The sequence below is a fragment of the Camarhynchus parvulus genome, chromosome 5, assembly GCF_901933205.1.
Source record: "Camarhynchus parvulus chromosome 5, STF_HiC, whole genome shotgun sequence".
Taxonomy (NCBI): Eukaryota; Metazoa; Chordata; class Aves; order Passeriformes; family Thraupidae; genus Camarhynchus; species Camarhynchus parvulus.
Window position 1 is genome coordinate 16,991,467 of NC_044575.1, and position 25,606 is coordinate 17,017,072.

At 47.6% G+C, this 25,606-nt stretch overlaps 2 protein-coding genes across 4 annotated transcripts in view; both read right to left on the reverse strand.

Annotated features, from left to right (window-relative positions):
• CD151 (CD151 molecule (Raph blood group)) overlaps nt 1-3,004 on the reverse strand; it is a 31,811-nt gene extending 28,807 nt beyond the window's left edge. For 2 of the 3 annotated variants that reach the window (XM_030950156.1, XM_030950157.1), the window contains exon 1: nt 2,908-3,004. The gene's annotated coding sequence lies outside the window, so the exon portion shown is untranslated. The remainder of the gene's footprint in view (nt 1-2,907) is intronic. The other variant, XM_030950159.1, reaches the window with a different exon arrangement.
• Nucleotides 3,005-8,248: 5,244 nt separating this feature from the next.
• The window catches only part of CRACR2B (calcium release activated channel regulator 2B), a 44,474-nt gene continuing 27,116 nt past the window's right edge, over nt 8,249-25,606 (reverse strand). Inside the window, exons 8-18 of the mRNA XM_030949105.1 lie at nt 22,595-22,782; nt 21,851-21,922; nt 21,366-21,420; nt 17,411-17,490; nt 14,781-15,075; nt 14,475-14,616; nt 14,164-14,245; nt 11,701-11,815; nt 10,120-10,227; nt 9,336-9,412; nt 8,249-8,333 (exon numbers count right to left, since the gene is read on the reverse strand). Of these exons, the coding sequence (XP_030804965.1) occupies nt 8,249-8,333; nt 9,336-9,412; nt 10,120-10,227; nt 11,701-11,815; nt 14,164-14,245; nt 14,475-14,616; nt 14,781-15,075; nt 17,411-17,490; nt 21,366-21,420; nt 21,851-21,922; nt 22,595-22,782 (1,299 nt within the window). The remainder of the gene's footprint in view (nt 8,334-9,335; nt 9,413-10,119; nt 10,228-11,700; nt 11,816-14,163; nt 14,246-14,474; nt 14,617-14,780; nt 15,076-17,410; nt 17,491-21,365; nt 21,421-21,850; nt 21,923-22,594; nt 22,783-25,606) is intronic.

Consider the following 25,606-nt stretch of genomic DNA (forward strand, 5'->3'; position numbering starts at 1 on the left):
TCACCACCCTGGGGAAAAGCTCTGTCAAAATACACATACAAAAAAGGATGGGAAAATTGGATGGTTTTATAGTGACACTTCATTTCAGCTTTGCTGTGGCAAAAGAAAAACCACATTCAGGGTCTGAAAGGCAGGATGAGCAAGTGAGACAGAAGGAGACCTGGTCTGTACTCTTAGGATCTTGAAGGTTTTTAAACAACCAGGGAGACTCAGGCTTCTGTTCCTCAAAGCCAGAGAAGCTGAGATCACCTGTCACTTCTAGGAGCACCCCTCCCTCAGGCTTTCCATTACCTCAGCTGTGAGTGCACACACCCAGGGAGAGCTGGAGATAACCCAGTGCTGAGCTCAAGAGCAGAAAGTAGAGCTGAGGGGTAGAACATCCTCTCAGGAGGCTTAAGGAACAAGGCTGATGAGGCCACTGGGGATAGTAATGGTAACCTGGGACATGAAAAAGCACAGCCACTCTTTTTGTTTTTCAGAAGCTGTCAATCTTTTTCTTTCTAAGCTTTTGCCTTAGAAGGCACAAGAAGAACAGAGGGACAGTATGATTGCTTTATAAATGATCAAATTACCTGGAAATGCCAGACAGGATAGTCTGTCACAAGCAGACTATCACACATGGTGACAAGAGATGTTACACAAACAAACACATGTAAACACACATTCTCCTTCCATCCATAACCAACAGTTCAATGCGTTCATGAGCTAAGAAGCCAAACTATGCAGAGAGAACAAATGAATTTGCCAGCGGGATAACCTGGCTAGAAGAGACACAGCCCTCTAATCAACACCCTCAGGGCTGTGTCAAGAACTAGGCAGTTGTTGCCTTCTCGCACATGTGAAGGAAATAGCCGAAATCATGATACAAGCTTTATTTGCTGGGAATGATAGCCTGCTGGAAAGTTCCTAAGGGAAAAGAGAGCCCCTCACAGCCACTCCCACGAAGCATTTTTGCTTGACAGGGAATACCAGCAGTTTTCTTCCACCCCCTTATTGAAGAATGTATCACACCCAAAGAGAGAAACTTTCGGACGCTGCACTGCAAGTAGCAAATAAAACCCCTTCAACACATCTGCTTTGAGTTAGGAGAAATAAAGCTGGTTAAACTCTCACAAAATGTACCACAAGAGGGATTAACTACCTCAGACTCCTGAGGAAAATGAAGTGTCACACATGGGACATTATTTCAAGCAGTCAGAAAAGGCATCTTCTCATTGATCCCTGAAGCCAGCATACAGCAGGGAGTGCCAGGACTTCTAGCAGGCAACTGGGGGAGTCATTCTCCTCCACTGCAGAAGCCACAGGACAATGAACACAAGGAAGTTTGGAATGAAACATGCTTTTTGCAGAAATACAGCATATAACCAGAAGTAAATACAGGCTGGGAACTCAAAGACATCATCAGCAAACTACAGAGCAAGGATGTGATCTTAGGTGAATTACATGGAGGAGCTCAAAAGCTGCCACCTCCTCCAGCTCGCAGCTCAAGCTGCCAGCAAGGGCATCTGACACAGAAGTGCTGGCACCAGAGCAGCTGCAGCAAACCAGAGCCCACCTGTGCAAGCCAGCACCGTGCCTTTGACAGACAGGGACCTGTCACCAGATGCATAAAGCATAAGTGATGCTACCCCAGCTTCCAACAATCCACAGACTGGGAACTGCCTGTCCTAGGCACACAAAATGCTTCAGAGAATATAAATGCACCGAAACTTCTGCACTGACTTTTCTAGTTACCATGAATTCAGCAACAGCTCAGCCAAGACAGGCACTCTGCTCCCTCCACCAGACAGTCCTTTGGCAGGAGGACTGGGATGGACTGGTGGCACGCTAAGAGACTCTTCGGCCTCCACAATACCAGCTGGTAAGACCATCCATCACACCCAAAGCTTCCCTAAGAGCTCTGGCATTGGAGATGCATGTCACAAAGGAAACGTCTTTTCTCAAAGGAGACATCTTTCAAAACTGTTGGGTGATGATATTTCAATCAACCCTTTTTCTAGAGGGCACCGCATGAACCCTCAGAGAAAGCCAAGGAAGCACTGTAGGAGGACAAAGGAAGTGAAGCAGGGCAGAATTTAAGAGACGCTATAGAGTAGCCTGAAATAAAGACATGTCACTGCTAAAACTCAACAGGATACTGCAACAAGTTGATTACAAAAGCCCTCAGAAAAAGTCAGACTTTAAAAAGAAAAAATTCCCACACTTTATGTTCTTCATGAGAGGACAGGAAGAAGACGCTACTAGTAAAGACTCCTCATGGCAAGCAACACCACGGTGCAGAAATAACCCATTGCCATCAGCTCCCCATCTGATGCAGCTTCCAGAAAAAGAAGGGAACAGAAAATCGCCGGGACTGTGTGGTAAACAATCGCTCGTTCTCCCAATCCTCCGCCTACAAGGGTCCTGCAAGCCCAGTATAAAGGCCAACTCTTTATTTGTACAACAGGGAAATTCACGTGAACAAAAGGCGGAGGGGGGTAATAATCCTTTTACGAGATGTATGGCAACATTCAGAACACCTTTACTAATTCCGCGGGCTGTGCAAAGTTTATGACATCACCCGCAACAGGTTAAAACACTTTTCTGAGGAAAAGAAATCCAAACCAACAAAGCGTGCAAGGGCCAAGCCCCTGCAATGCACAGGGCACTGGAGGGGAAGCAAAGCGGTGCTGCGGTGAGCCGGGGTCGGGTGGCCGCGGCCAGGTCCCCACGGGCGCGGGGTGCCGGCAGGGGCGGACGGAACGCCGGGCCCCGCTGCCGCACACGGGGCCCGGGGGCTGTGCCGTGCCGTGCCCGGCTCTCCCGTGCTGCCGCCCCGGCCCCTTCCCCGGCCCCGCTCCCCCGGGGCCGCCGCGCCCCCCGCCTCCCCGTCCCACCGGTGCCGCCATTTCGGGCGCTCCGCCTCACCCTTGGCCGCCGCTCCGCGCCGCCGCACGCCCCGACCTGCCGCGCTGCGCGGAGGGAGCAGGCGGGGAGGGACGGGAGAAACCCTCAGGAGGGCGGGAGGGGGGCGCGGCCGGCCCGGCCCACCCCAGCCCGGGCCGCCTCCCCGGCGGCCGCGCTCGGCCCGCTCGGCCCGGCCCTCTGGCCGGGGCCGCTCGCAACCCCGGCTCTCGGCTCCTGCAGCGCACGTTTCTGTTTCCATTGCCGCAGGCGACACGTTACAGCGAACTCCAGATGGAACGGCTTTTTTGTTTTTGTTTTTTTTTTAAGGCGTCAGACCTGCTTGTTAAAAGTGTTCTCCATGAAACACCCTGTAAATCAGGATCAAGCCCTGACTGGCACATTGCCTCATTCTCCCATTACCTCACTTGAGCCACAGCCCGCATACTTCTGTGCTAAGCAGCAGCCCTGTGCGAGGGATGCTCCCAGGAAAACTCCCGCGCCCTCTCCACGGCTGAGCGGCCTCGCATGGCTTTTCAGGAGTGGGATGAAGAGAGGAGAGCTGGCAGGGAATGGAGAGGCCAGTTTAGAACCTCCTGGGTGCTTGCCTTAACTTCTGCATGTGCCCAACTCAGAAATCACTTCATGCGTCCCAAAGAGGAAGCTCACTTTAGCTCAGAGCTGCCAGAGAACCAAGTGGTCAAACAGAGAGAGCCTTGGGGGATCAGCTTGCTTGCACACTTGACAGATTTGTTTCAGGGAATATGTGGCAGAACCTGGAAGCCACAAGAACACCGGCCTCTGCCCGGGTCCTGCCCCTCCTTGGTGGAGCCCTGCGTAGCCACCACACTGGGCCACTGTCTTCTTGCCATGTCCAGGATTTCATGTCCAAAGAGGAAATCACATAACCTCCCCACCCCAGCAGATTTGGGTCAGCAGATGGGCATGACCAGGCACAAGTGCTTCTTTATGCTTGGGAGAGCCTGCAGGTACAGGCGAGATACACCACAGGACCCCCACCTCTGCATCCTCAGTTTATTTCTGGAGTAATAGATTATTTTTTTTTTTACTGCAAATACTGGTTTACCTTGAGGAGACTAATTTTACCTGGTCAGGTCTCCTGTGAACTAGTATTTTCAGTGTTTGCAGCATCATATATATATGTATATAAACATGCCCTGCAGGCTGGAGAGGCTGGAGCTGGGTTGTTGTAGCCGTGCCAACCAAAATTTCCGTGTGACTCATCAATAGCCAGAGAAGTAATGAGCATCTCCTAACAAAGCTCTGAACTGCAGGGCTCTGCCTGGATCTATTGGCACTGAATGGGAGACTGCCAAACAGAGCATTTGAAGGTGCATAATGGACTGTGAGATACATTTATAATTGGAGATGAAGTACTTGGTCAATATATGTTACATGCAGGTAAAGATATTGTGGCCTGTTACTTCTTCTAAGTGCAGCTAGCTAAGTTCCCAGGTGAAGAAATCTTGAGAATCTGTTTGCATAACAACTTATTCTTAGAGAGGGAAAATAAGTTGCACCTGTAATAAACAAGAAATCTGTCCCATAGGAATCAGTGAACAAAATATGTAAACTAACCAAATATAGAGAGATTTGACAGATGTACAGCCTAGTCATTTACCAGCCAATAAACTGTCAGTGTATTGTTAGCCAATTAGGTCTAAGTGCCTTCTGATATTTCCTATAAATATAAGCTTTGTGAATAAAGAACTGACTTTTCTTCCTGAAGAAACTGAGTCCCATCTACTTATTAATGCAACAAATATATATGTTCATAGTCTAAGCAATCAACAAGTAAAAAGATCATGAAATGACACAAACAGAAGAAGGTGACAAGACAGAAAATAATAATGTGCGGGTGACTGCATGATCCCCATAACAGGAACTCGTTAATTGTATGTAAATGGAAAAGGTCCCTTGGACCTGGAATAAAGAAGGTACTAGAAAACAACATCTCAAACATTTGCAATTTCTGCATTTGTCCTGTGGAAAAGCTTCAAATTTAACACTGTGGCTTAATGCTCTCTTTTTAGCCCTGTTTTGACTTTTCAAAGAGATGCTGTCAGCCTAATCCTCTTCTGCTTACCCTTAGCATATTGACAAGAAACAGACAAGTGAAAGCAAAGCAGAGTCAGGTCCTTTTGCTGGCCTGCAGGGATTTGTGGGGCATGGCTACTTATCAGAGCAGCTGGCTTTTTTGCTTTTGCCCCTACACCTGATTGTGTACACAGGTGCACTGCTGCATGTGCCAGGATAAGGCTTCCCAGGCTGTAAGAGTACTTTCTTCTGATATGATTCCAAAATACCTTACAGATTATGTGCAAAAAATCACTTGTTCACTAAGAGGCTGGAGCCAAGACGGTGAATGTATAAGCCCCCAGGCAGTCTTATTTTGCATCCTCCCTCATCTCATGCCCCCTCAGGATATCTCATTATTTGCATTTATGCTACAGTTTCCAGCAGTCACTTACAAAGGGTGGCTGCTCCCAGAGCTTCCATTTAGAGGCAGGAGAGATTCTGATAAAAAGGGGGATGTCGTAAAATGAATAACTTTTTGGAAATTCTGGTCTCATTTAGATCTGATAACAGACAGGTTTAAAAACTAGAAAGATACCCCTGGGTCTTCCAGGAGGACACTTAATGATTGTGCCAAGAGAGAACAAAAGACCTTCCAGTAATAAACCCCAACCCTGCTGCTTACTGTTGTCCAAGCTCAGCCTACTCAAATTCTGTGCCACTTTGTCATCCTTGAAACAAAAATCCACCCTTTCCTGCTTACAAAAAATATATGTTACAAGGAACTACTTGTGCTATCAGTTTATAGCAGGGGAAATGAGTAATAATTTGTTTGGTCAAAACTGCAGAGTGATTAGTTCTGTAATGCATGGACATCCAGCTGGAGCCATGCCAGGGCACAAGGATTAAAAGCAACCAAATTCTTAACTCTAGTGAAAAGGATGCATGGGACATTAATAAAATAAAGGTTTAGTTCTATGGATACAGGTAACAAGGTGAGAACCCATCCCTGTCTGAAAGCACTATACCCCCACACACTGGGGAAGTATCTTTCCTTTTTCTCCTCTGTGCTCTGCCTTCCCTAATCAGCTGGACAGACTCTGGCTGCTTAAAGGAGGTAAAAAAAGACTGGAGATTAATTTCTCCTGAGCTGCCCCCAAGACATGGGTTCCTGGTTAGCTCTCTCCCTGCTTGTAAGACCCCCTGTGTACCACTATGGGGGACAGGCCACTTGCTGAGCAGTGAGAAGGGAAGGTCACACTAGGATCAGCGATTGAAAATGGGAGGCTGATCTCCTGCAGCACCTGTAAAAAATCTCTCAACACAACCACTTGTAAGACAGCATTTCTTTATTGCCTGTACTGTTTGCACACTAAGAAAACATACTTAAGGTTGTACATTGAAAGAACCTGCTGGTTCTTGCCATTGCAGTATGACAGCACTGATAAAGGTAATACACAGAACTGGCCCATATTTGTATTTCACACCTTTGTCTGGGGTGTGCTGTGTACAGAGCGTGGGAGGCACAGGTTCAGAACACCTTAGCATGGACTCCCCTTCCCAAAAATCACTTCTTGCAAAGACAAGCAGTTCCCCTAGCAGCACTGTAGGTCTTACTCCAGGCTCCATACCAGCTACCCTGGTTCCTTCAGGGCCTCTTGTAGCTTTCTGATTCCCAGTCTCTGGAAGGCATCAGTGCAGTTAAACAGTGTGAGCCACAGACAGCCAAGAGTAAGGACTAAGCAGGATCTCACTACTTTTAGCTCTTACTCAGAAATCCTGCTCTTCCAGAGAAAAACTTCCTGTTTTCTATCAGAAGGGCACTAGGAGGTGCCATGGAAATTCTTTGTAATGCTGATGTCTGTAGGTGACTCAGAGCACTTTTCCTGCCTGGGATATTCCCAGCAAAATTTGTGCAATAAACAGACATTGAGAGTAACCGCCTCATCCCAAGAGAGGAAAGACTGTGGACAAGTATAGGCCTTCCCTATGCCACAAGGTTTGGGGGCTGTGTCACAGCTGCAGTATCACATCTTGTGCCTACAATGTCAGAGTCACATATAGAAACAGCCTTGAAGACAAAAGGGGAAAGGGAACGAAAAAAAAATCTCACTTAATCCCAAGGCTTTGAGAGCTGCTGAGCTGCAAACCAGAAAGCATCGCACCCCAGAAGCTCCATGCCCAGGCACCACAGCAGCTTTGGTGACAGGAGCACTTCTGGGGACAGCGCCTACTCTGCCCTGCTTTGCCCTGCCCCTTAGTGACAAAAAGGCCCCTTCCCAATGGGAACAGGTTCAGTCTGGCTCTTTCTCAGGCCCTTCACCAGTCAAGTGAGGCTGTTGCTCGAGGTCCCTGCAAGAGAAAAAGGTACATTTCATACAGGCAGCTGCCTTATGCCTCCATCCAGGCACATTTGAAAGCGCTCTGGTGGGATCTTTGAGGACTGCGGGTAAGGCAGTTCCAAATTGCTGGAGATTCTTCAGGAAAGGATAAGAGAATGGGAGGAAACAGGCAGCATTCAGCCTTAAAACAGGCTATATATGGCTCCCCTGGTTTGTACAGACAGCTCCTGCAATGGGCTATGAATCAGCAGCACATGCCAGCGCCTGCGGGTCCCAGGGCAGCAGCTCTGTGTTCCGTAAACATACAACAGGACAGTGAAAAGGTCCATAAGGGTGACAAAGCAATGAAAGCCATTGGGATGACTCCTTCTATCAGATCACATATGGAATCTGTTAACTACAATATTGACAAGTCCAGCCAAATGCTGCAGTATATCCAGGGCCCAATCCAGATCTTGCGGGAAGGGGTGGAAGTGTTCTCACTCAGCACAGCAGGCTCTCAGCTGAGCACTGCCGCTGCAGAACCAAGAGGAGATGCTTCCCTCTGAGACAGATGGATCACTTCTTAGAGCTAGCCCAAATTTAAAATAATATCTTTGTCTTTTACATGGAAATTCTATTTAATACAGACCCACTGTGTCCTCTGCTGCTAGGCCGCTTCTTTGCCAGAAAGAACAGGAACAAGACTTCATCCCTTTAGAGGGAATCAACCTCTCCAGACAGAAGGCCCTGTCTGTGCTGCTAGCTAAGACCAGCCAAATTCCCCCAAAGAAGCAGAGGCCTCTTGAGACCAGGGCTGCATGCAGACTTTGGAAGTAGATCAGTGCAGACAATATGCACATTTTAGCCTGATTTATGCCTCAAAATTCACAGACTGGGAAAAGCCTCTAGAGAGCTGATACCATCAGATTCAGCTTGCTTGAAAGGAACCCCCAGCTTCATGATACAGCATTGGCATGTGTCTCTTGCTGACACATTGGTGCGCTTTATGTGCAGCACCCTTTCCTCCTGCTGATATCCTCCAGCTGCAGGGCATTCTCCCTCTGCCTGTCTTCTTGTGCTGTCAGCAACCTGGAAAGAACAGCACAGATCAAGAACACAACCTGGTTACTGAGCTCTTCCTGCCAAGGCAGTTGCCTCTGCCCTTTGCTCTCCACCAGCCATTTAGGATTTACATTTAGGATTGCAAGAATTGATAGGCCCAAAGATTGGACTTCTCTGGAAGGTGGGCTAGATAAATCACACACAGAGAATGAGCATGAATTTCCAGAGAACAGGGAAAGAAAATGGACACATACAAGAGGGGGTACCATGGCTTAGTAATCTGAGCACCAGTGTGAGTGGCCTGTGCCTTATCCCCAAGATCCCCTATTGCTGTCAGAATTCTGGGTTGTTTGCTCCACCTGTCTGGGCCATCTTGGGCAGCACCATGGTAATAAAGCATGCTGAAGGCACGTGCTATGGGAGATGTGATTCACCTAGCTGATAAATAAATCCACCCAGTTAATGAACAGCTAAATCCTGCTGTGGATTTAACACATGGTGCAGGAGGAAGTGAAGAGATAAAAGAAAGCAAAAGGATAGTTTTCTTGCAAGATTTGAAATAATTTTTTTCCAAAAACTACCTTTTAAAACTAAAAATTTTAGAGCAAATTTCTTTCAGCTGACAGCATCTTACCTCCTTTTAAAATGACTGCCACTGAAATAGCTCAGTCTGTACAGTGCTTATTAAGATAGGGGAGAAAGAACTCTTAGAGCTGCTTGAAGACTTCAAACTGAAAACACCAGCTTAAAATCTGGGACAGTATGCAAGGCTTTTGTGATGAAATATTCAAATTGAACTCCTAATCTTGCAACAGCCAGTTCTAGCAGGTGAAGTTTTTTGTGCAGAGTCCAGTCTACACTTGGTGCTCTCCAGGCACAAAAGACAAGGACCTGGAGGGAGTCTCTTTTGGGTTGTGACAGAAAGTCAGTCTCTGACACCTCCCTCTCCTTGCCCATTCCCCAGGGGAGCCCACACCAGTCACCTCCAGCTGGGGAAGTGTCCCAGGGTGACGGCTCGTGTTCACTGACCTGGCCATGTGCAGCATGGGCTCCATGATGTTGTAGCCAGTCATGGCACTGCACTCGTAGAACACAGCCTTGTACTCCTGCCAGAGAGCACAGCAAGCACCCACGGTGACTCCCAGCTTTCCACCATCACCACTCACCCACAGCCTTGGGAGCTGGCCCACCCTCATCCCCAGGAACCCTGCCAAGAGCCACTGGATGGAGCCAGGAGAGTGGCTGCTGCCCTGCTGGGTGCACACCCTGCTCACCAACCCAGGAGGAGGAGATGCTTTTTCAGCATTGAGGGCCAAGTCAGAGTGTCCAAAAGGGAGCACTGGGGAAGTTGTTTGGGAAGAGAAAACATCTGTCCAGGGTACTTTGATTCCCTTACCTTTTTTTGCAGGTCCAGAAGGCAGGAAGCCTTTGAAACCCTGTCTCCCCCAACCCAGGGGCCAAGGTGCCAGCAGGCAGGCAGACAAGGGAGTGAGGAAAGAGGCAGGATGATGGTGCATTAGGGAGCCCTCAAATGGGAAATCAGCCATGCATGTTCCCCTCAGAAAACTGTAATGAGATATCAAGCCCCAAGAGTGAGCCTGCTCAAGGGCCACTGTCTGCCACATCCAGGCCACCACCTCATCCTCCCTTGTACCAGAGGGACCTGTCCACATTGGAGAAACGGGGTAGGAGGGAGAGGGAAGGTACCATACTGGAAAAGGGCTCCAGGAAGGGCTTTTTGCAGCCAGACTGCCGTGCTCACAGCTGGAGGGTGGCTGCAGAGCAAGTCAAACAGCAGAGCACTGAGTCACACCTTCGCCAGCCTTTCCCCCTCCACCTTGGGCACTTTCCGCGTCTCTCTCTGCACAGCATCCAATTTATTTCCAAGCAGAAACACCACAGCTCCATCCTCTATTCCTTCCTGCAAAAGAAATAAAGACCCCTAGAGACCAAGCCACTCAGAGCAGATCCTTTCAGCCCAAGCAAACAAGACCTTCAGTGGCAGCAGGATCAGGCCCATTGAAGGGTAATTCCTTCAATAGCCCCAGGGATTTGTGAAAGGAAGCTTGAACCAGGGCAACATTCCAAATGTTTGGTATGTTGAGCTGGGATGGTGACAGAGGGGAGACAGGACATAAGTGCCTCTCAGGAAAATAAGAAGCCTAAAGAAAAGCAGCTTGCCCCATAGGCATTTTGGAATTTGTGATCTGGCAGATCTTCTAAATAAGCTCAGTAATTTTTTGTATGTGCAGTACAGTGTCTGATGTGCTGTCCTAAACTCAATGATCCCTTGCTGCAAATCCACTGGCCAAACAAGTTAAGCAACCTTCACCCTTTGTAAGCTGTCTCTGTAGGGACTGTTATTCCTAGGCAATTCCTGGAGCCCCTTACCTCTGGTCAAACTCTCTATAGTTCCACTGGCTCACTAGAGCACGGTCACAGTAAGAACAGGGCTCAGTTATTTCCAAATTCAAGTGCCCTGCATGGCATACAAAACCTGAACAGCTTCAAAACAAAATAAACACACAGATGGGGAGAGGAAAAGAAGACAGAGATTAAAATATACAGATTTCATGTGGTTTGATTTTCTGTGCACTCAGTTTAAACTTCCTCCTGAAAGGAACCTGATTTTCAGAGGCTGGTTAGTTTTGAAGATCCTAACATTTGATCTTCTAGAATTCAAAGACATAAGTGGTTTTTGTTTGTTTGTTTCCCCAAGAGGCTCGTGGAAATTAACAGTTCTAGAATCCTCCAGCCTATACTTACTCATTCCACTGAGATCTGGGTTTTTTGAGACTCAGCACAATCAAAACAAAACCGCCCTTGAAAATTTCACTTCACCTCTTGATCATCTACACACAACTAATTTAAATTTTAAAGAGAGGTATTTTTGTGTCCCCAAGAAGATATAAGCTACAGATAAATGCTTTTAGTGAGTGTTTGGAAATAAAAAACAGGGTGAAACCCAGCAGTATTAATACAGTGTTACCAAATCTTAAATAAAAAAAGGAAATAAAAAGAAGCACTTCCCTTTCCTGCGCATAGGCCAGACACCACGAGATCTCCCTCCCTGAGCACAGGTGGGATGTGACCCTGTTTAGAAGATGTAGCCAGTGCACATGGGCTGCTTACAAACCCACACCGCTGTTTTGGGAGGTCCCACCACGTTCAGCCACAGCAATAGCCCTCCCTGATTTAATGGGCTACCACTGCCTTTGTTACCTTCCACACAAAGCCTCTGGTTCCAAACTGACCAGCACAGGCATCTGCTTTGATAATTCAGCTTCACAAGGTCAACAGGACTTCCTGGGGCACTGAAAAACGTCCCTTCCAGGCAGACTGTGGTAGCAAGGGAGCAGCAGCAGCAGCACTGGAGGCCAGGTCCCGCTCTCACCTGGACGCTGCTCATCCAGTTCCGCACGGCCACGAAGGAGCACTCGGCTGTGATGTCGTACATCACCAGGATCCCGTCTGCCTTCCGGAAGTACTGCTTGGTGACGCTCCGAAACCTGAGCCCACACAAACCAAAGGCACCCTCAGAACCACAGGGTGGGACTGTCTGTCTGTCTGTCAGCGCAGGCTCTCTGCAGGGCCTGGCAGCACCTGTGTGTGATGTGTCCCTCAGAGCTGGTGTCTACACACAGGTGACAGATCCCTGCACCTTTGAGACAGGCCAGGCAGCTGCGGATAGGTAGGAATCTTGCCAAATGCATGGTGCTGAGAAAGCAAGAAGGAAGACCTTTGCAGGTCTGGAAGAAAGAAGCAGAAGAATCTATTTGGGTGGGATAGGAAAAAGTAATTTCCTATTAAAAGGGAAACTGATGGAGAAAACATGATCTTTCTCTATAGTCTGGAAGAATCTGCAGACTAAGCTGTACCACAGAACAAACTAGGCATGCGTAATGCCTGCCCCAGGGCTGCCAAAACAGCAATTAAGAACTCAGCATCAGTAAGTCTGTTTCCACTATTGAATCTATAAACCAATGGCATTACACATAAAAAATCAGGAGCTAGACACAATTTCCAGGAAAAAATTCTGCCAGACATCTACTTTTTGTTGTCTGTACCATTTAAAACCACAGGCTGATATTTTGTGAATAAATTCCAACCAAAGCAAACCAAACAAAAAAACCCAAACCAAACAACCAAAACAACAAACCCAAACCTTGGAATCTGTAAGCACCTTGTGACAGAGCCATGATATAACCACAATGATTGCAAACTGACGGAATTAACAATGTAATTTGGGAATTAATAAATGTAACAAAAGTCCTGAGATCTCACTAGAGAGCTGTGTATTTCAGCTGTGTATGTCCCTGCACATGGCAACAAACTCTACTCTTACAAGCCAAGAAAACCTACAGCTGTTACCCTTCTGTACTCTTAAGATAGTTGCCTGAAGCCTGTTCTTTCTCACTACAATATTCTGGCACCTACCCAACTGAGAAAGCACAGACTGTATCTTTGGCAATCAAGATGCACCTCTGGAACTGCCAGCCAGGCAAGATGCTCCGGAAGAACCATCAAAGGTAGCATGCATAAGTCTCAGGGAAGTCTCCAATGAGTTCTCCTTGCATGCTCCAAGGGGTTCTTCCATCTCTTCCTTAGATATTTACAGTTGAATACCTCTATTTAGAAGTAATATTCCTACAGAAGAAGAAAAAGCTTTTTCTTCTTCCCAGGTCTCCTATTTGGTATCAGCACTGATCCCAGCTCTCTCTTGTGGGTACATATCTAAGACCTGCTAGTGCTGCAGGGGCCTGTGGTAAAGGTCCTTCTGCAGAGACAACATCTTGAATTTGGCCTCTACTGCAATCTGGCCTCAATAAAATGTCACATTTTATGTCATAGCAACTCCCCTTACTGCTCAGTTTCAGCATCAAAATAACCACAGGAGTCCCCTCAGAAATAATTATTTCTTCAGCATGAAGCCTAATTTTGGAAGAGAGAGTTGCTTTTCAATAGATACTCCTACTTAGTACATTCCCACCAGCTCTGCAAGGTCTAGCTGCCTGAGATAGACAGCATCATTGGCACAGTTTAGGATTAGAATATTCCCATGACCTTGGCTGCCCCCTGAAGGCCTGCCCCCATAACATATTTAGCTCAAAACACCCAGTGCTTATTTTTGTCAGGCCCTTGAGGTTCATGGTCCTCTTGAAATAGCTTCTCATCTTAAGTTTCGAATTATATCCTACATAAAATGTAATTTACATGGAGCCAGTGATGGGCCTTCATCTCTAGTAGCAGATAAGGGTCAAATGTGTCCTCTACTACTCTTGTCCTCACCAACACTGCTGGTAACATCTAGAGATATCCCATGCTTTTAAAACTAGAGGACTTCAAATGGGGAGCAAGTGTTCACTGTCACAGAATGCTGCACAACCCCTCTACCAAGGATTATCACTTCCACAAGTCTATCAGCAGAAGGGACAGTGAAAGGGGCCAATAACCTCACTGACAGAGTCCAGCAGGGTAGTTCAAATCACCTTCCCCATAGGTCATGCTAATTCAGCCAGTTTTGACAGCTGAATCAGATCTGGAAAGGTTCACAGTCCTTTCCAACCTTTGAACCCCATGACATACATCTATGGATGGATTGCTTGGAGCCACAAGCATGCAGGTCAGACACACGGAAAACTACTTTTCTGTCAATCCTCAGAGTGATCTCCCCAGGCCCTGCTTCACAGTCACAGCTTCTAGAAGTCTCTGGAACAGACCCCTGCTGCACGTTCAGGACTGGAATAGCTGTCATGACCTGTTTGATCCTTCTGAGGCTGATAGCTTCCCCAGGAACAGAAACCAGCTGCATGCACTCTTTGCCTTTCCTCCACTGAGCGCGTCAGAAATCGCTTACCTCTCTTGTCCAGCTGTATCCCACAGCTGTAAGGCAACCTGGGTGTTATCCACCATTAGACTCTTCACCTGGTAATCAATACCTGTCAGGAAGGTGACAATGATTATGAGGTAGGATGGGGAGAGAGCCCCTTGCCATTACAATGGCCAGACAAACTCCATTTAGTTCAAGGAAATTGCAAGGTTGATTCAATACTGGGAGAGAGACCATCTTTACCCTCTAGCTGGGCTATAATACAGGCAAAAGAGCATTTTCCCAGGCTGCCTTTCCCACCCTCCTTATCCAGATGAAGCAGGCACGCTATTACTTACCAATGGTTGCATTGAGCTCAGCCAAGAACCTGTCATAGCAGAAGCGGTGGATGAAGGAACTCTTCCCAACACCAGAATTCCCCACAAACACCACTTTAAAGATGCGATCTGGGGAATAGCTGGCTGCTTCCAGTGCTTGGAGCTACAATGGAAAAAGGCATGAGGTTCTGAAGAGCCCAGCTGCAGGCAGTGCTTTGATTCAGGGATTAGAGCCTTGCACTGTAAATCTGGGGTTTGATGGGAAGAGAGTCAGACACCAACCCTAGCAGGTATTTGAGGAATTACCCCAGAGGTAACTGCACTCACCCTGGTTTCAGTGCCAACAGGCTGGGCTCGAGGAGGCAGCAGAGCAGCATCTAGGCCATCTGCATTTTTTCTGCAGTCAGAGTCACCCTTCAAAGTCATCTTAAACCACTCAGGATCTGCTGCCAAGGGCCATCTCTCCTCATCTCTGCTGTTCTCTCCAAAGTTTGTGCTGCCTCCTTCTCCTGTCTTCATCCAAACCCCATTGCCTGGGAAGTATTTGCAGTTCTTTCTGTTGGGTTCTTCCACTGCCACGTCCACTGGGAAGGTGAAGGGAAGGTCCGCAGAGGCCAGTTGTCTGCATTGAAGTCCACAGGCAGCACAGATAGGGTGGGAGGGGGGGAGAACACAGGGAAAGAAGGAGGTTGCAAATTCCCAACCAACCAATGCAATCCAATTAGTATACATGAAGCTCTCAAAGGAACTCTATATAGTCACTCCTCACACTCCCTGTGACCAAAGCATCAGTGGCTCCCCTGGGAAGGGAAAGAGAGACAGAGCTCACCAGAGCTGTGCTGTACTCTCATGTGCTGACAAACATTTAATTAATTTTAATAAAAATTGCCACTTTGGATTTTTCAAGAATTCTTTGCCTACTGCTTCCCCCAGCAGTGAAAAAATGAGGCAAAACATACAAAACAAAAGCCCCTTAAAAAAAAAAAAGGCAGCAATAATTACCCCTGTATTTTTGTTACTAAATACCACTAAATACCATACAAAAAGAAATAACAGAATGTGCCCACACAAGAGCAGGCTGATGCACTGGGGGTAGAGCTGATGTGGTAGTTGGAGGAACAACCTCCAAAAGAACACCTAAAATAACCAATTTAAAGTACTGGAATCACTGCTGAGGAGCAAGGGAGCATCACTGGTTTTCTATGGTTAAAGAACTAGGCAAGGAATGAGAAGACCTAGAATTAAGCTGAAGATATTTATCCACCACTGACGTCTCCATTGCTTTCACTGTCCAGCAGACTGCATTTGGAAGGAAATTAGAGTGACCAGAGTGTACTACAGTCAGTCTCCTCAGAGGCAGGACATCCCATCCCCTCTGCAACTTTCCTCTTTCTGTTAGTGCAGGAATCCAGACAATTCTTCTTTCTCACTCCAGCAAGTACACTTTATCTGGGTTGTAAAAGCCACATGCTGCCATGCCTACACTTTTTTCTATGAAAGGGAGCTCACATTCCTGGTTGCCCTCCCTGCATTTGCCCCATTTGCCAGTCCAGAGCCAGGCCAGGTGGAACTCCTCCCTCTTGAAAATGGACAGAGTCTCAGGCTCTGGGGAATGGTGCCCATCTCCCAGGACTGGCAAAATCACACAATGAGGATTCTCAAGACTCTCTTTAGTGGGAGCAAAGGGACAAACACAAAACTCTGAACAGTGACCCCAGATCTAATGGATTTCTTTTCATGTTTCTCAAGCAATGTGGTGTGACACAGCACTGGGACAGAGATGAGGCAAACAACTACTCCCCTTCTCTCATCACCTTCATTGCCAAACTTCTCCAGCTGTTAAGCCTTTCCAGGAGGTTTATTCCAGTAGCAGCTAGAAGGATCTTTGCAAGAAATAATTGGGGAGGAAGATGGGAGAACTTGGTTATCCAATTCAATCGACAGAATGTGGCAATCACACAACCATGAAGGAGCTCTGCCTCAGACCTCAACAGGCAACCTCCTACCCTGGGCTAAAGAATCAGCCTTCTCCAGAGTCTACCTGATTTTCCCTAAATCCATGAGCCAAGGAGCCTTGAGCTAAATCCTTAAATGCCACCACCTGAATTGCAAGCATTAAAGGTGAGTTGAAGTTGGAAGAAACTGAGCCTAGACCTGCGTCTCTGGCTGGCACCAGGAGAAACCGGGCAGCAATGGAACTTTCTGCAGAGACCTGGTAAGAAACAGGGCAATGTGCTGCCTTTAAAACTTGTTTGGGGCCAGTAGTTGCAGGCGAGATCCAGCTCCAAGCCAGGTCATTGTATATTCTGCATGCAGAGTGGGGAAAAAAATAAAAGGGCTTGTCCACACAGATGAGTTGCCTGCCCTGGCTGAAGGGAGGCCTGGTGTGCCAGGTGAGCATCTGCATAGGTGTAGAGGGGGATGAGCAGGATGAACCCATCTGGAGCCAGGCCCTCTCCTTGAGGCTTTCAGCTGCCAGAGAACCCAACCCTTGTGCAATTTTTGCTCTCTCTCTCCCATGCCCCAGAGATATGGACTCTGGCACAAGGCACCAGTGGATTTGTGCCTGAGGACAAACTGGCACACTTGGGAGTTGATCCAGTCATTTCAACAGAGCTGTCTGACTCAGAAACAGGCAGCCTTTGTGACTCCCATCCCATTAACAGTCCCAGACCTTCTAGTGATATTTAGATTTGCTCCCCCATTGCTGCAGGCATAAGCAGCAGCAGGGCCACCTCCCTGTGGAAATTAGTGAACAGTATCCTCAGCTTCATGCTGAGCTAACACCACCTGATGCCAAGAGACAGCTAAAGCCACAGAAAAGCTGCACCCCACCACACTCCCACAACCAACCAGCCCCAAGGTGGGAGAACCAGACCCAGGACACAGCTTGACTGACAGGGTACTGCAGTGGGCACGGACTGACAGCATGGACACGACACAGACACCCATCTAACCGTTTGACAGGCTTGTCCTCCAGCAGGTAACTGCCTAGCACTGACCCTTTCTTCAACAGGGTATTTTTGTTCTGAGGCACCTGGAAGTTGAAAAGAGAAGGAATGAACAATGTGATTACAGCCCCAGTTCAAGCTCTCCCCATCTCTGTAGAGCACTTTGGGGAGGCAAGGCTGGAGCCCAGGCAGCCCCACACCATGCAGTGGTAGTGCCTCACTGGAAGGCTGAAAGAGGTAAGCACGGGGCTTGCTTTTCTCAGTTCAAATAATTCAATTCCTGCAAGAAGCCATCACTGTTGCTGCTTTCTCCTTCACTTAAAAATCCATCAAAATGGTGATGTCCCAAACCGAATTCTTCCTCTAGCCAGCCAGAGTTTTTATTTTCTGGCTTGTTCTCTACTTGGTCTCACAGCTGAATCTCTCTTTCCCCACTTGCCTCTTTCTTATGCTGATGTTTTGTGGGGCAGACCAATTGCCCTTTCCTCAGAAGACACTAGTACCCTTCCTTGACCTGTACTCACTTAGAGCTGCACATGAACCACAGGAAAGGAAGGAGGCAGCTCTACAAAGGACTGTACATACTCTGCCTTACACCAACATCCCTCCCCATGCTTTCCTGCTACTTACCACAGAATGAACACTTCCTACAGCCAGTATTTACCAGCTGCTCAGAGAAGGAGAAAGCAGGACAACCTCTCTCCCAACCCTCTTCCACCCATACAGCAGCACTGCCATTCCCAGCAGAGTCACTGCTCTGGCCACACACAAAATGTGAAGTGAGGGACAGCATGGAAAGATGCCACTCACATAGGCACTAGGGGAAAGGGAGAGGTATTCAGTCTGCGAATCTGAAGATTTCTAACACGTCCTTACTGATTATTTCTGGGGGAAAGGTGGAGGAAAAGGGGTTTGCAGTCTGCCAGATCTGCCTCTTATAGCAGTTTTGAACTGACCAAACACCTGCAGGGAGCTCTGGACAGGCCTTCCTTCATGCTTCCCAGAGCCTGGGGGACTACAAAGATTATTTCTTCAATAATCCTTACTGAAGGCTTATTTTAAAAGGCAAAAAAATTAGGAAGCTGTTCTGTTGATCAGAACTCCCAGAACACCTTTACTGCAAAAATGCAGTCTAACAAAGGGAGACTCCAGACTCCACAGAGGGCCTGACCCAACTAGGAGCTTTGTAGGGAAAGAACAAAACAATTTTTACATATGAAACTGATGTTCAAAAGAACCTCCAGGCACAGAAACAATCCAGCACTGAGAGGCTTATAATGGTGGAGCACAAATCTCCCAAGGCAAATGACCCCCAAGTGCATAATTGCCCAGTCAACACAGGCAGGCTGTGGTACAGACAACCAGGGGTTCTCCAGCAGGGACAGAAGGGGAAGTTTTCAGTGCTTGAGCAGCTTCACTCGAGGGCACTCTCTAGCCACATAGGAGGAGGAAATTGTGTTACAGGCCACTGGAGCTGAGTTACAACCTTCAAGTCACCTGTGGAGCAAAAGGACTCCCACACAACCTGCGCTGCCATCACCTTACCTGGAGAAGGAACAGCCTGCAGAGCACAGATTTGGGTAAGAAAGGAGGAACAATGGGGCATGTTTTACCATTGGTTCTGCCATGCTTTATTGGCCTGCCAGGTTTGTGTAACATTTGGCTTTTCACCAGGATGATAAAGGGACAGATGCCACATCACAGCTGTGTAACACATGATGACAAGGATTCCACAACAGCACATGTACAAGCATTTTGGATGGGAAAGATTCTGGTTTACCAGTGGAATAAAAATACATGTCAAAAGTAGTCAAAGTACCAAAACACTCTTCATGATGAACAGACATGAAATTTGCTCTGTCAACATAAAGCATACAGGCATAACTCCATAGCCAGATGGGTCATGGGTGTGAAACTGAACCTGCAACCCCTAGGTCCCATCAGTGGTTTGCACATCAACAGAAATAGCCACATATCCCTATCTGTGGCTCAGCCTCTCTTGCCTGGAACAGGAGAGTGCCCCACAGTGCAGTGGGGCCAGGGTCTGCTCACGCTGGCAAGGCAGGAAACTCTTATGAAGAGCAAGGTATTAAGCTGGGAACTGAGAAGAGCAAAGGAGCAGTGACTGGGTTGCTATCAGCCACATACAGCCCAACTCCTCCGACCAACCACTTCAAAATCTTTGCTATGAAAGAACCTCTGTTCACTACACCTTGATTTCACAGAAATAACTCTTCCCAGCACTAAAAGAGGGTATTAAGGCCTTGGGTCTCTTTTTAGCCTTAAAAGCACTGCTAGTCTCTGGCAGAGAGTGTGTCATACAACTAGGGATCCCCATTAGAAGGCTGGACTCTCCTTTTTACTTCTGTAGGGAAGTATTGCCATTTTCCCCCCCTTACTGTGAGACAGCTGGGGAGCAGACCTTCTGCAGGTGTATGATGATAGCAGCATCTCTGCAAGCCCTTGGAGCCCTGCTTCCCTGTGGACTGAAACGAGAGCAGCCAAAGGGAAAAAACCTTATTCCAGTAGAGGCTTCAACTGCCCAGCAAGACCCAGCCTTGCCAGATGAGCAATGGTGGCTGGTGCTCACCCTGTGCCTCATTCCCTATTGAAGGGAGAAAGCAGCCCCTCTGTGCTGTGACTCTCTCTGCTGGGCCCTCTCTTGGGTCCAGCTGCAGCAGCAGGTCTTAGCAGGGAGCAGGAGAGAACAGAGGAGAAGCAGACAAGCTTTGCATACACAGAGGTACAGACATGAGCTGTGGTCTCCTCAGACCACCTGCCCACCCACAGGAACCCACAAGCTGAGGAAGCACAACACATGGAAAGAGGACAAGAAACCATTTCTTTGCCTGCTTGCACTGGACCCTGCTACAGAGTGACTGTGTTTATGGCTTTTCCAAGAAGGAGCAGGAAGCTCTGGTGTACATCCACATAGTTAGCAGCTTAAAAAATGAAGACTGAAGAAAAACACTCTTCCAGATTTTAGAAACACACATACCTCACCTCTATCCAAAATTGTTACTGACATTATTTTATACAGCTCTCCACCTGGAGAACTCCAACCTCTGGATTGAACAGGGCATTTTGTTTCCCATACAGGCACAACCCCTGTGGTTCCTTCCAGAGTCCTTTACACAGCAGTCAGAAAAGCTCTTGCACCTATCACACCCTATCACTGTCATCCCAGCAAGTCACCTACTTCCAGATCTTCAGGTGGGGCATGATCCCAGAGCAGGCAAAGACATGGCAGCAAGGATGGGTCCAAGAGGGCAGAGCAGCTGTGCAAGCAACATTTGAGAACACAAAAGCTTTATAATGAAAAAATAGTAAGAATTAAAAATAGACCACATATCTGTGCTTATCTTGGTGCCTGGGAAAGGCCAGAGATTGACAGTTCCAGATGAGAGAGATCCTGCTTTCTCCTAGTTCTCTGGCACAAGGCTCACTGCTGCACCCAGCAGAGTTCACAGGAATGGGGAGCTCCCCAGGGGAACCTCTGAAAACATCTGCTACAAACTCAGGGGGTCAGAAAAACTCCAAAACCCTCCTGTACCACCCAGTCAGCCAGCAGCACATCTGAGAATCCATCTTCTTCCTCACCACCCAGCTCCAGGATGCATCCAGCTTCTCTCCCCTCCTTGCACGTGCCCAGTGCCTGGCACAAGACACAGAGCTCACACCTGCAGCAGGCAGCACCCACTGCAGCCCTGCACAGGGCTGTGTGACAGTCCCCAGCCAACATGCCCTGGGTTAAACCCAGGCAGCCGGCAGCAGCAACCAGCAGAGCTTGCCTCCAGCACGGACACAGAGGCGCTGCAAAGTCTGTATTAAGCACAACACCAGGCCCCGAGAGCTCTTGTCATTGTCCCCCGTGGAAGTGACAGGCCCCCGAGTGGTGACAGCAACAGCAGCAGATGAGAGGAGGGTGGTTGGGAATTAAGGTTTTCTTTCTTAGACTAACCAGCTTCTTGGCTTCAAAGGCATCTCGCTCATCTCGAAGTTTCTTGTTCATTTCTCTGCTCCAAAGGAAGACACAGGAAAGACACAATAAGATGCTTGTCAAAAATTAAGTAAACCCCAACATTTGAAAGTGAGAACAGAAAGAGAGCTTGGGAACAGAGATAAAGATGTTGTTTATAGCTAGACTTGTTGGGATTTCCATGAATCCCAGCTAAGGTCATGGGCTCTACATGGTTGCCTTAGCCAGCAGGAAAGACTGAATTGCTCCAGAGGAGGGATTACCTCCTGAAATAACATAGCCTGTAATGTGCCAGAGCTGGCCAAATTGCACAACTCTGTCTGGACCTAGAAAAACAAGCAGAGTCTAAATGCTGCTTGAATACAATCCTGTAGCTTTCCATGGGAGAAATGAGCACAGTGCTGAAACCTCAGCCCCATACAGGCTTAAGAGCTCAGCATTTCCCTCCAGCCTTCACCAGTTCTCACCTGAGGAGCTCCAGCTGCCGAAGGAGGCTTTGTTTCTCTTTCTGCATGTTCTTGGAGACTCTAAACACATCCCTGGGCAAAAGGTATTTTAAAATAAGGAGAAATAAATTAATGGGAGAGAAAATGCAAACATCCCTCTCTCAGGGGCACTCATGGCATTCTCAAAGACAAGGGCATGCCTTATGCTTAGGAGAATTCAGAGGAAGCAGCACTGTTCTGGGAGCTGGGATGGTTGGGTTGTACCAGAGCTCTCCTGCTCTCCTCCAACGTGAGAGCAGGCAACTCATCCTCTCCACTTCCTCAGCTGCTGGAAATGGGAAGGATGGTCACTGCCATCTAGATCTGAAACCTCTCAATGTTTTATATAGGTATTATTAGCTTTAACCCAGAAATGGGAACAGAACTGATTAGAAGATCTTTAAAGAGAACATTATAGAAGGGATAGTGAACTAGAAAATACATGGAGAAGCCTCCTTTAGGCTGAGGAACATCTGTATTTTTGTACTGGTTTTCTAGAATATATTCATTTCCCACAGAAGGTAGGCAAGAGTTAGCAATATCACTCTCTATTTAGGCCCATGAGACCATTGGGATGCTTCTTCTTTTCCCCAAAAAGTGACAGGCAATCTTCTAATGAGACCAAGGCTCTTAACTAGCGATAATTATTCCTTAACTGCATGCCCAACTTCTCCTTCTCTGTCCATGTCTTTGCTCTAACACCAGGTCTTTCCTGTTTTTTCTCACCTGTCCTTCTGCTCTTGCTCAATCTGAGCCTCTTTCTGGAGCTTCTGTAATTGTCCCTTCACTGCCTCCAGCTCCCATTTGCTTTTCTCCAGCTCTTCCAGCAGGTTTTCATTCAGGTGCCGGAGCCTTTCGTTTTGCACGCGCGTCTCCAGCTGCTCCGAGTTCAGTGACTGTAGCTGATGTTCCAGCTGCAGTGGCAGACGAGGAAGAGGAGGGGTTAAACACAGAGGAAGGGTCTTGTGCTACAATCACAACTGTAAAAACAAGCTGAAAAAGCAGATGTAAACAGTGAGGCAGAAGGGGGTAAAAAACCCCTAAGTCTACAGAGCCACCAGGGGCATGGAGAAGGTGAACTGGAAGGAATTCTCTCTCATCATGTCAGCACTGGGGAACCAAGCAATGCAATTAGGCACAGCTGAGGAAGTGCTTCAGGCAGCAGGAGCAGCCTGATGCTGTCAGGCATTGTAGGACTCAGAGTGCAAATGGGGGTCAAAGGAGGACTGGAGAAATTTGGGTGGAAGTAGGGTTGTGTCTGTTGGGACTTATTAAGCAGAGTTGTTGAAGTTCATCCTCTAGTTCAGGGGCTTCCTGAGCCCATGGCAGCTGAAAGGAGGATATATTGAGGTGCTAGGGGCATCCCACACTACTCCTGGAAAGTGAAGTGATTGGGTGGCCTGCTACAGACAGGACCTTGGGCTAGAGATGCAATTTAAATGCCACCGGGGCGCAGCTGCACTCTAGGCAGCACAAGCCCCCAGCACAACTACCAAGCCTGATTTAGGAAGTTCAAAGCTGCTGCCATGTACTCAGCCAGTGACTCAATTCCTTACAAATGGCTGGCATAGTCTGGGAAAGAGACAGACAGATGTAGCAGCCAAAGCTGCCCATCTCAGATGACATGGAGGGCATTCCAAGAGGGATCATAGTGACACTGCAGTATCCAGACAGCCACACCAGCTAACCAGGGCCCTCTGCTGAAGCTGCTGCTACACAGCAACTCCAGTATCTATCTTAGAACTTACAGCCCAAAATAAAAGCAGGCAATCCACGCTTATAACTAGAAAGAAACACCAGGAATCAGGTCTGATCAGGGTAGCAGGTGGCAGAGTCAGCCTCCACATTTACACCTTCAGCTTGCCTTTTCTCTCAGCCTACTTTCTCTCCTTCTCAAAAGAAAAATAAAGCAGCACACCATGGCAGAAGATAAAATACTTTTTTCTTGCTACCCTTCTCTGCCAGCACACATGTACAACTGTCAAAAGCAGGAATGAATAGATCTGATGTTTCCTAGGTTCCTTGAAACACAAGCCTCACCTCCCTCCTCACTGAGGCTAGAAGGGCAAGCCACACCCAGCTTTGGCTGGAGTCCTCGACTCCTGTGGACACTGGGGAATATTTCAGCAAGACTACATGTGCTGAGCAGTGGAGCTGAGACTGAAAACCAGCAACCCCTGCTTACAGCCATGGGATCTTTCAATAAGCCAAGGAATCAGCTTTAAATAAAGCCCCTCCCTAAAAAGCCTCCATCACTCTCAACCCTCCCATTTATGTGGAAGCGATGCTGTAGAACAGCACCCTCACAGTACTGGTCTTAGGCCACAAGAGGGACCCGATTACCCACACAGCTCAGTACAAGCCTCCGTTAAGAGCACCAGAGCTGACTATTTGAGTAACAGCAAGTGTCCATGCAGCCCAAGAGTTCTACTCTGACCCTCAGCAAGAGCAGATGCCACCTAGGAAGAGCATGCCTGAGCTCCTAACTATGGTCCATTCCCCTCATATACCCCTCCCATCCGTGGTCCCTGGACTAGGGATGCTAGAGGCCACATCTCCGACTATTCCTTTCAATGAATATTTACAAGCCTATTTGTTTGTCCAAATCATTTTTGAACTGCTGATATTGCCTGCCTCTTGGGGCTAAAAGTCCAGCACTGATCTCTGTATAAAGAAGTGTGTTCTTCTAAATCAAATTCATACTGGTCTCATTGAGGGTCCCTCACCTTTGCTGTTGCAGGATTTGGGGAATAAGTTTGGTGTGGACCTTATCCATCACTTTTCTGAGTTCATAATGCTCACATGCATTTTCCCTCAAAGTCTCCTTCTCTCCAAAATCTTAGTCTAGACTTTCCTGGTTTCTCTTCCTGAGGCGTATGTTCCTTTTTCTTAATATTAGCACTCTGTACCTTCATACTTGAGGAGGACACAGTGGAAATAGAGGAGACCAGAACTGCACACACTGAGGCACATCAAAGATGTGGGCAGCAGGAAAACCACATCCTCTATCTTATTCTCAATATCCTTCCTGATGGCACCTCAGTTGTGCTGGCTTTTCCTGCTGCTAGACAATGAGCTGATGATTTCAGAGAAGTCCTGTTTCATCCACATCACAGCTGGGTATCCAACTGGGATAACCCCAGTCTCCAGCATCTTGCAGGTACCTGCCATGACTTGTTTCTGTGGGGTCACATCTCAGTTCTTGAGACACCAAGGAAAAAGACATCTGGAATGGACCATCCCATACAAATGTCCATGCTGGGGATGGCAGGCTAAAGGGAAGCTTGTGCTTTGATCTTTTGTGTGACTGATCAATCGGAATGTCATCAAGTGCCCAAATGCAAGTATACAATATGTAGCTCTTTAAGTGTCACAGAACTGTTCACTCCGGCTCATTTTGGAGTAGCCAGAATACAAAAACTAGAGAAATCTGGCTCTTTTATGTCCACACACATCTTCCTTACACACCACAAAAAGCTTCAAACTCACAACTTTCAAAATTTTACCCATCTTCCTTGCCAGCATTGTTCAATTGATAGGAAGATTGTGCCAAGAGAACACAAAGCGGGTAAGAAAATGCAGGAACAAAACATTCACAGAACAGCATTGCAGCTGAAGACAAACCAATTATTTGACAAACCATCTCAACACCTTCAGAGACAGGAGAGGACTTCACTAGCTAGAGCCAAATTACCTAGTGCCAAACCTTCAGCAGCTAAACACCATTTTCCATCAGAA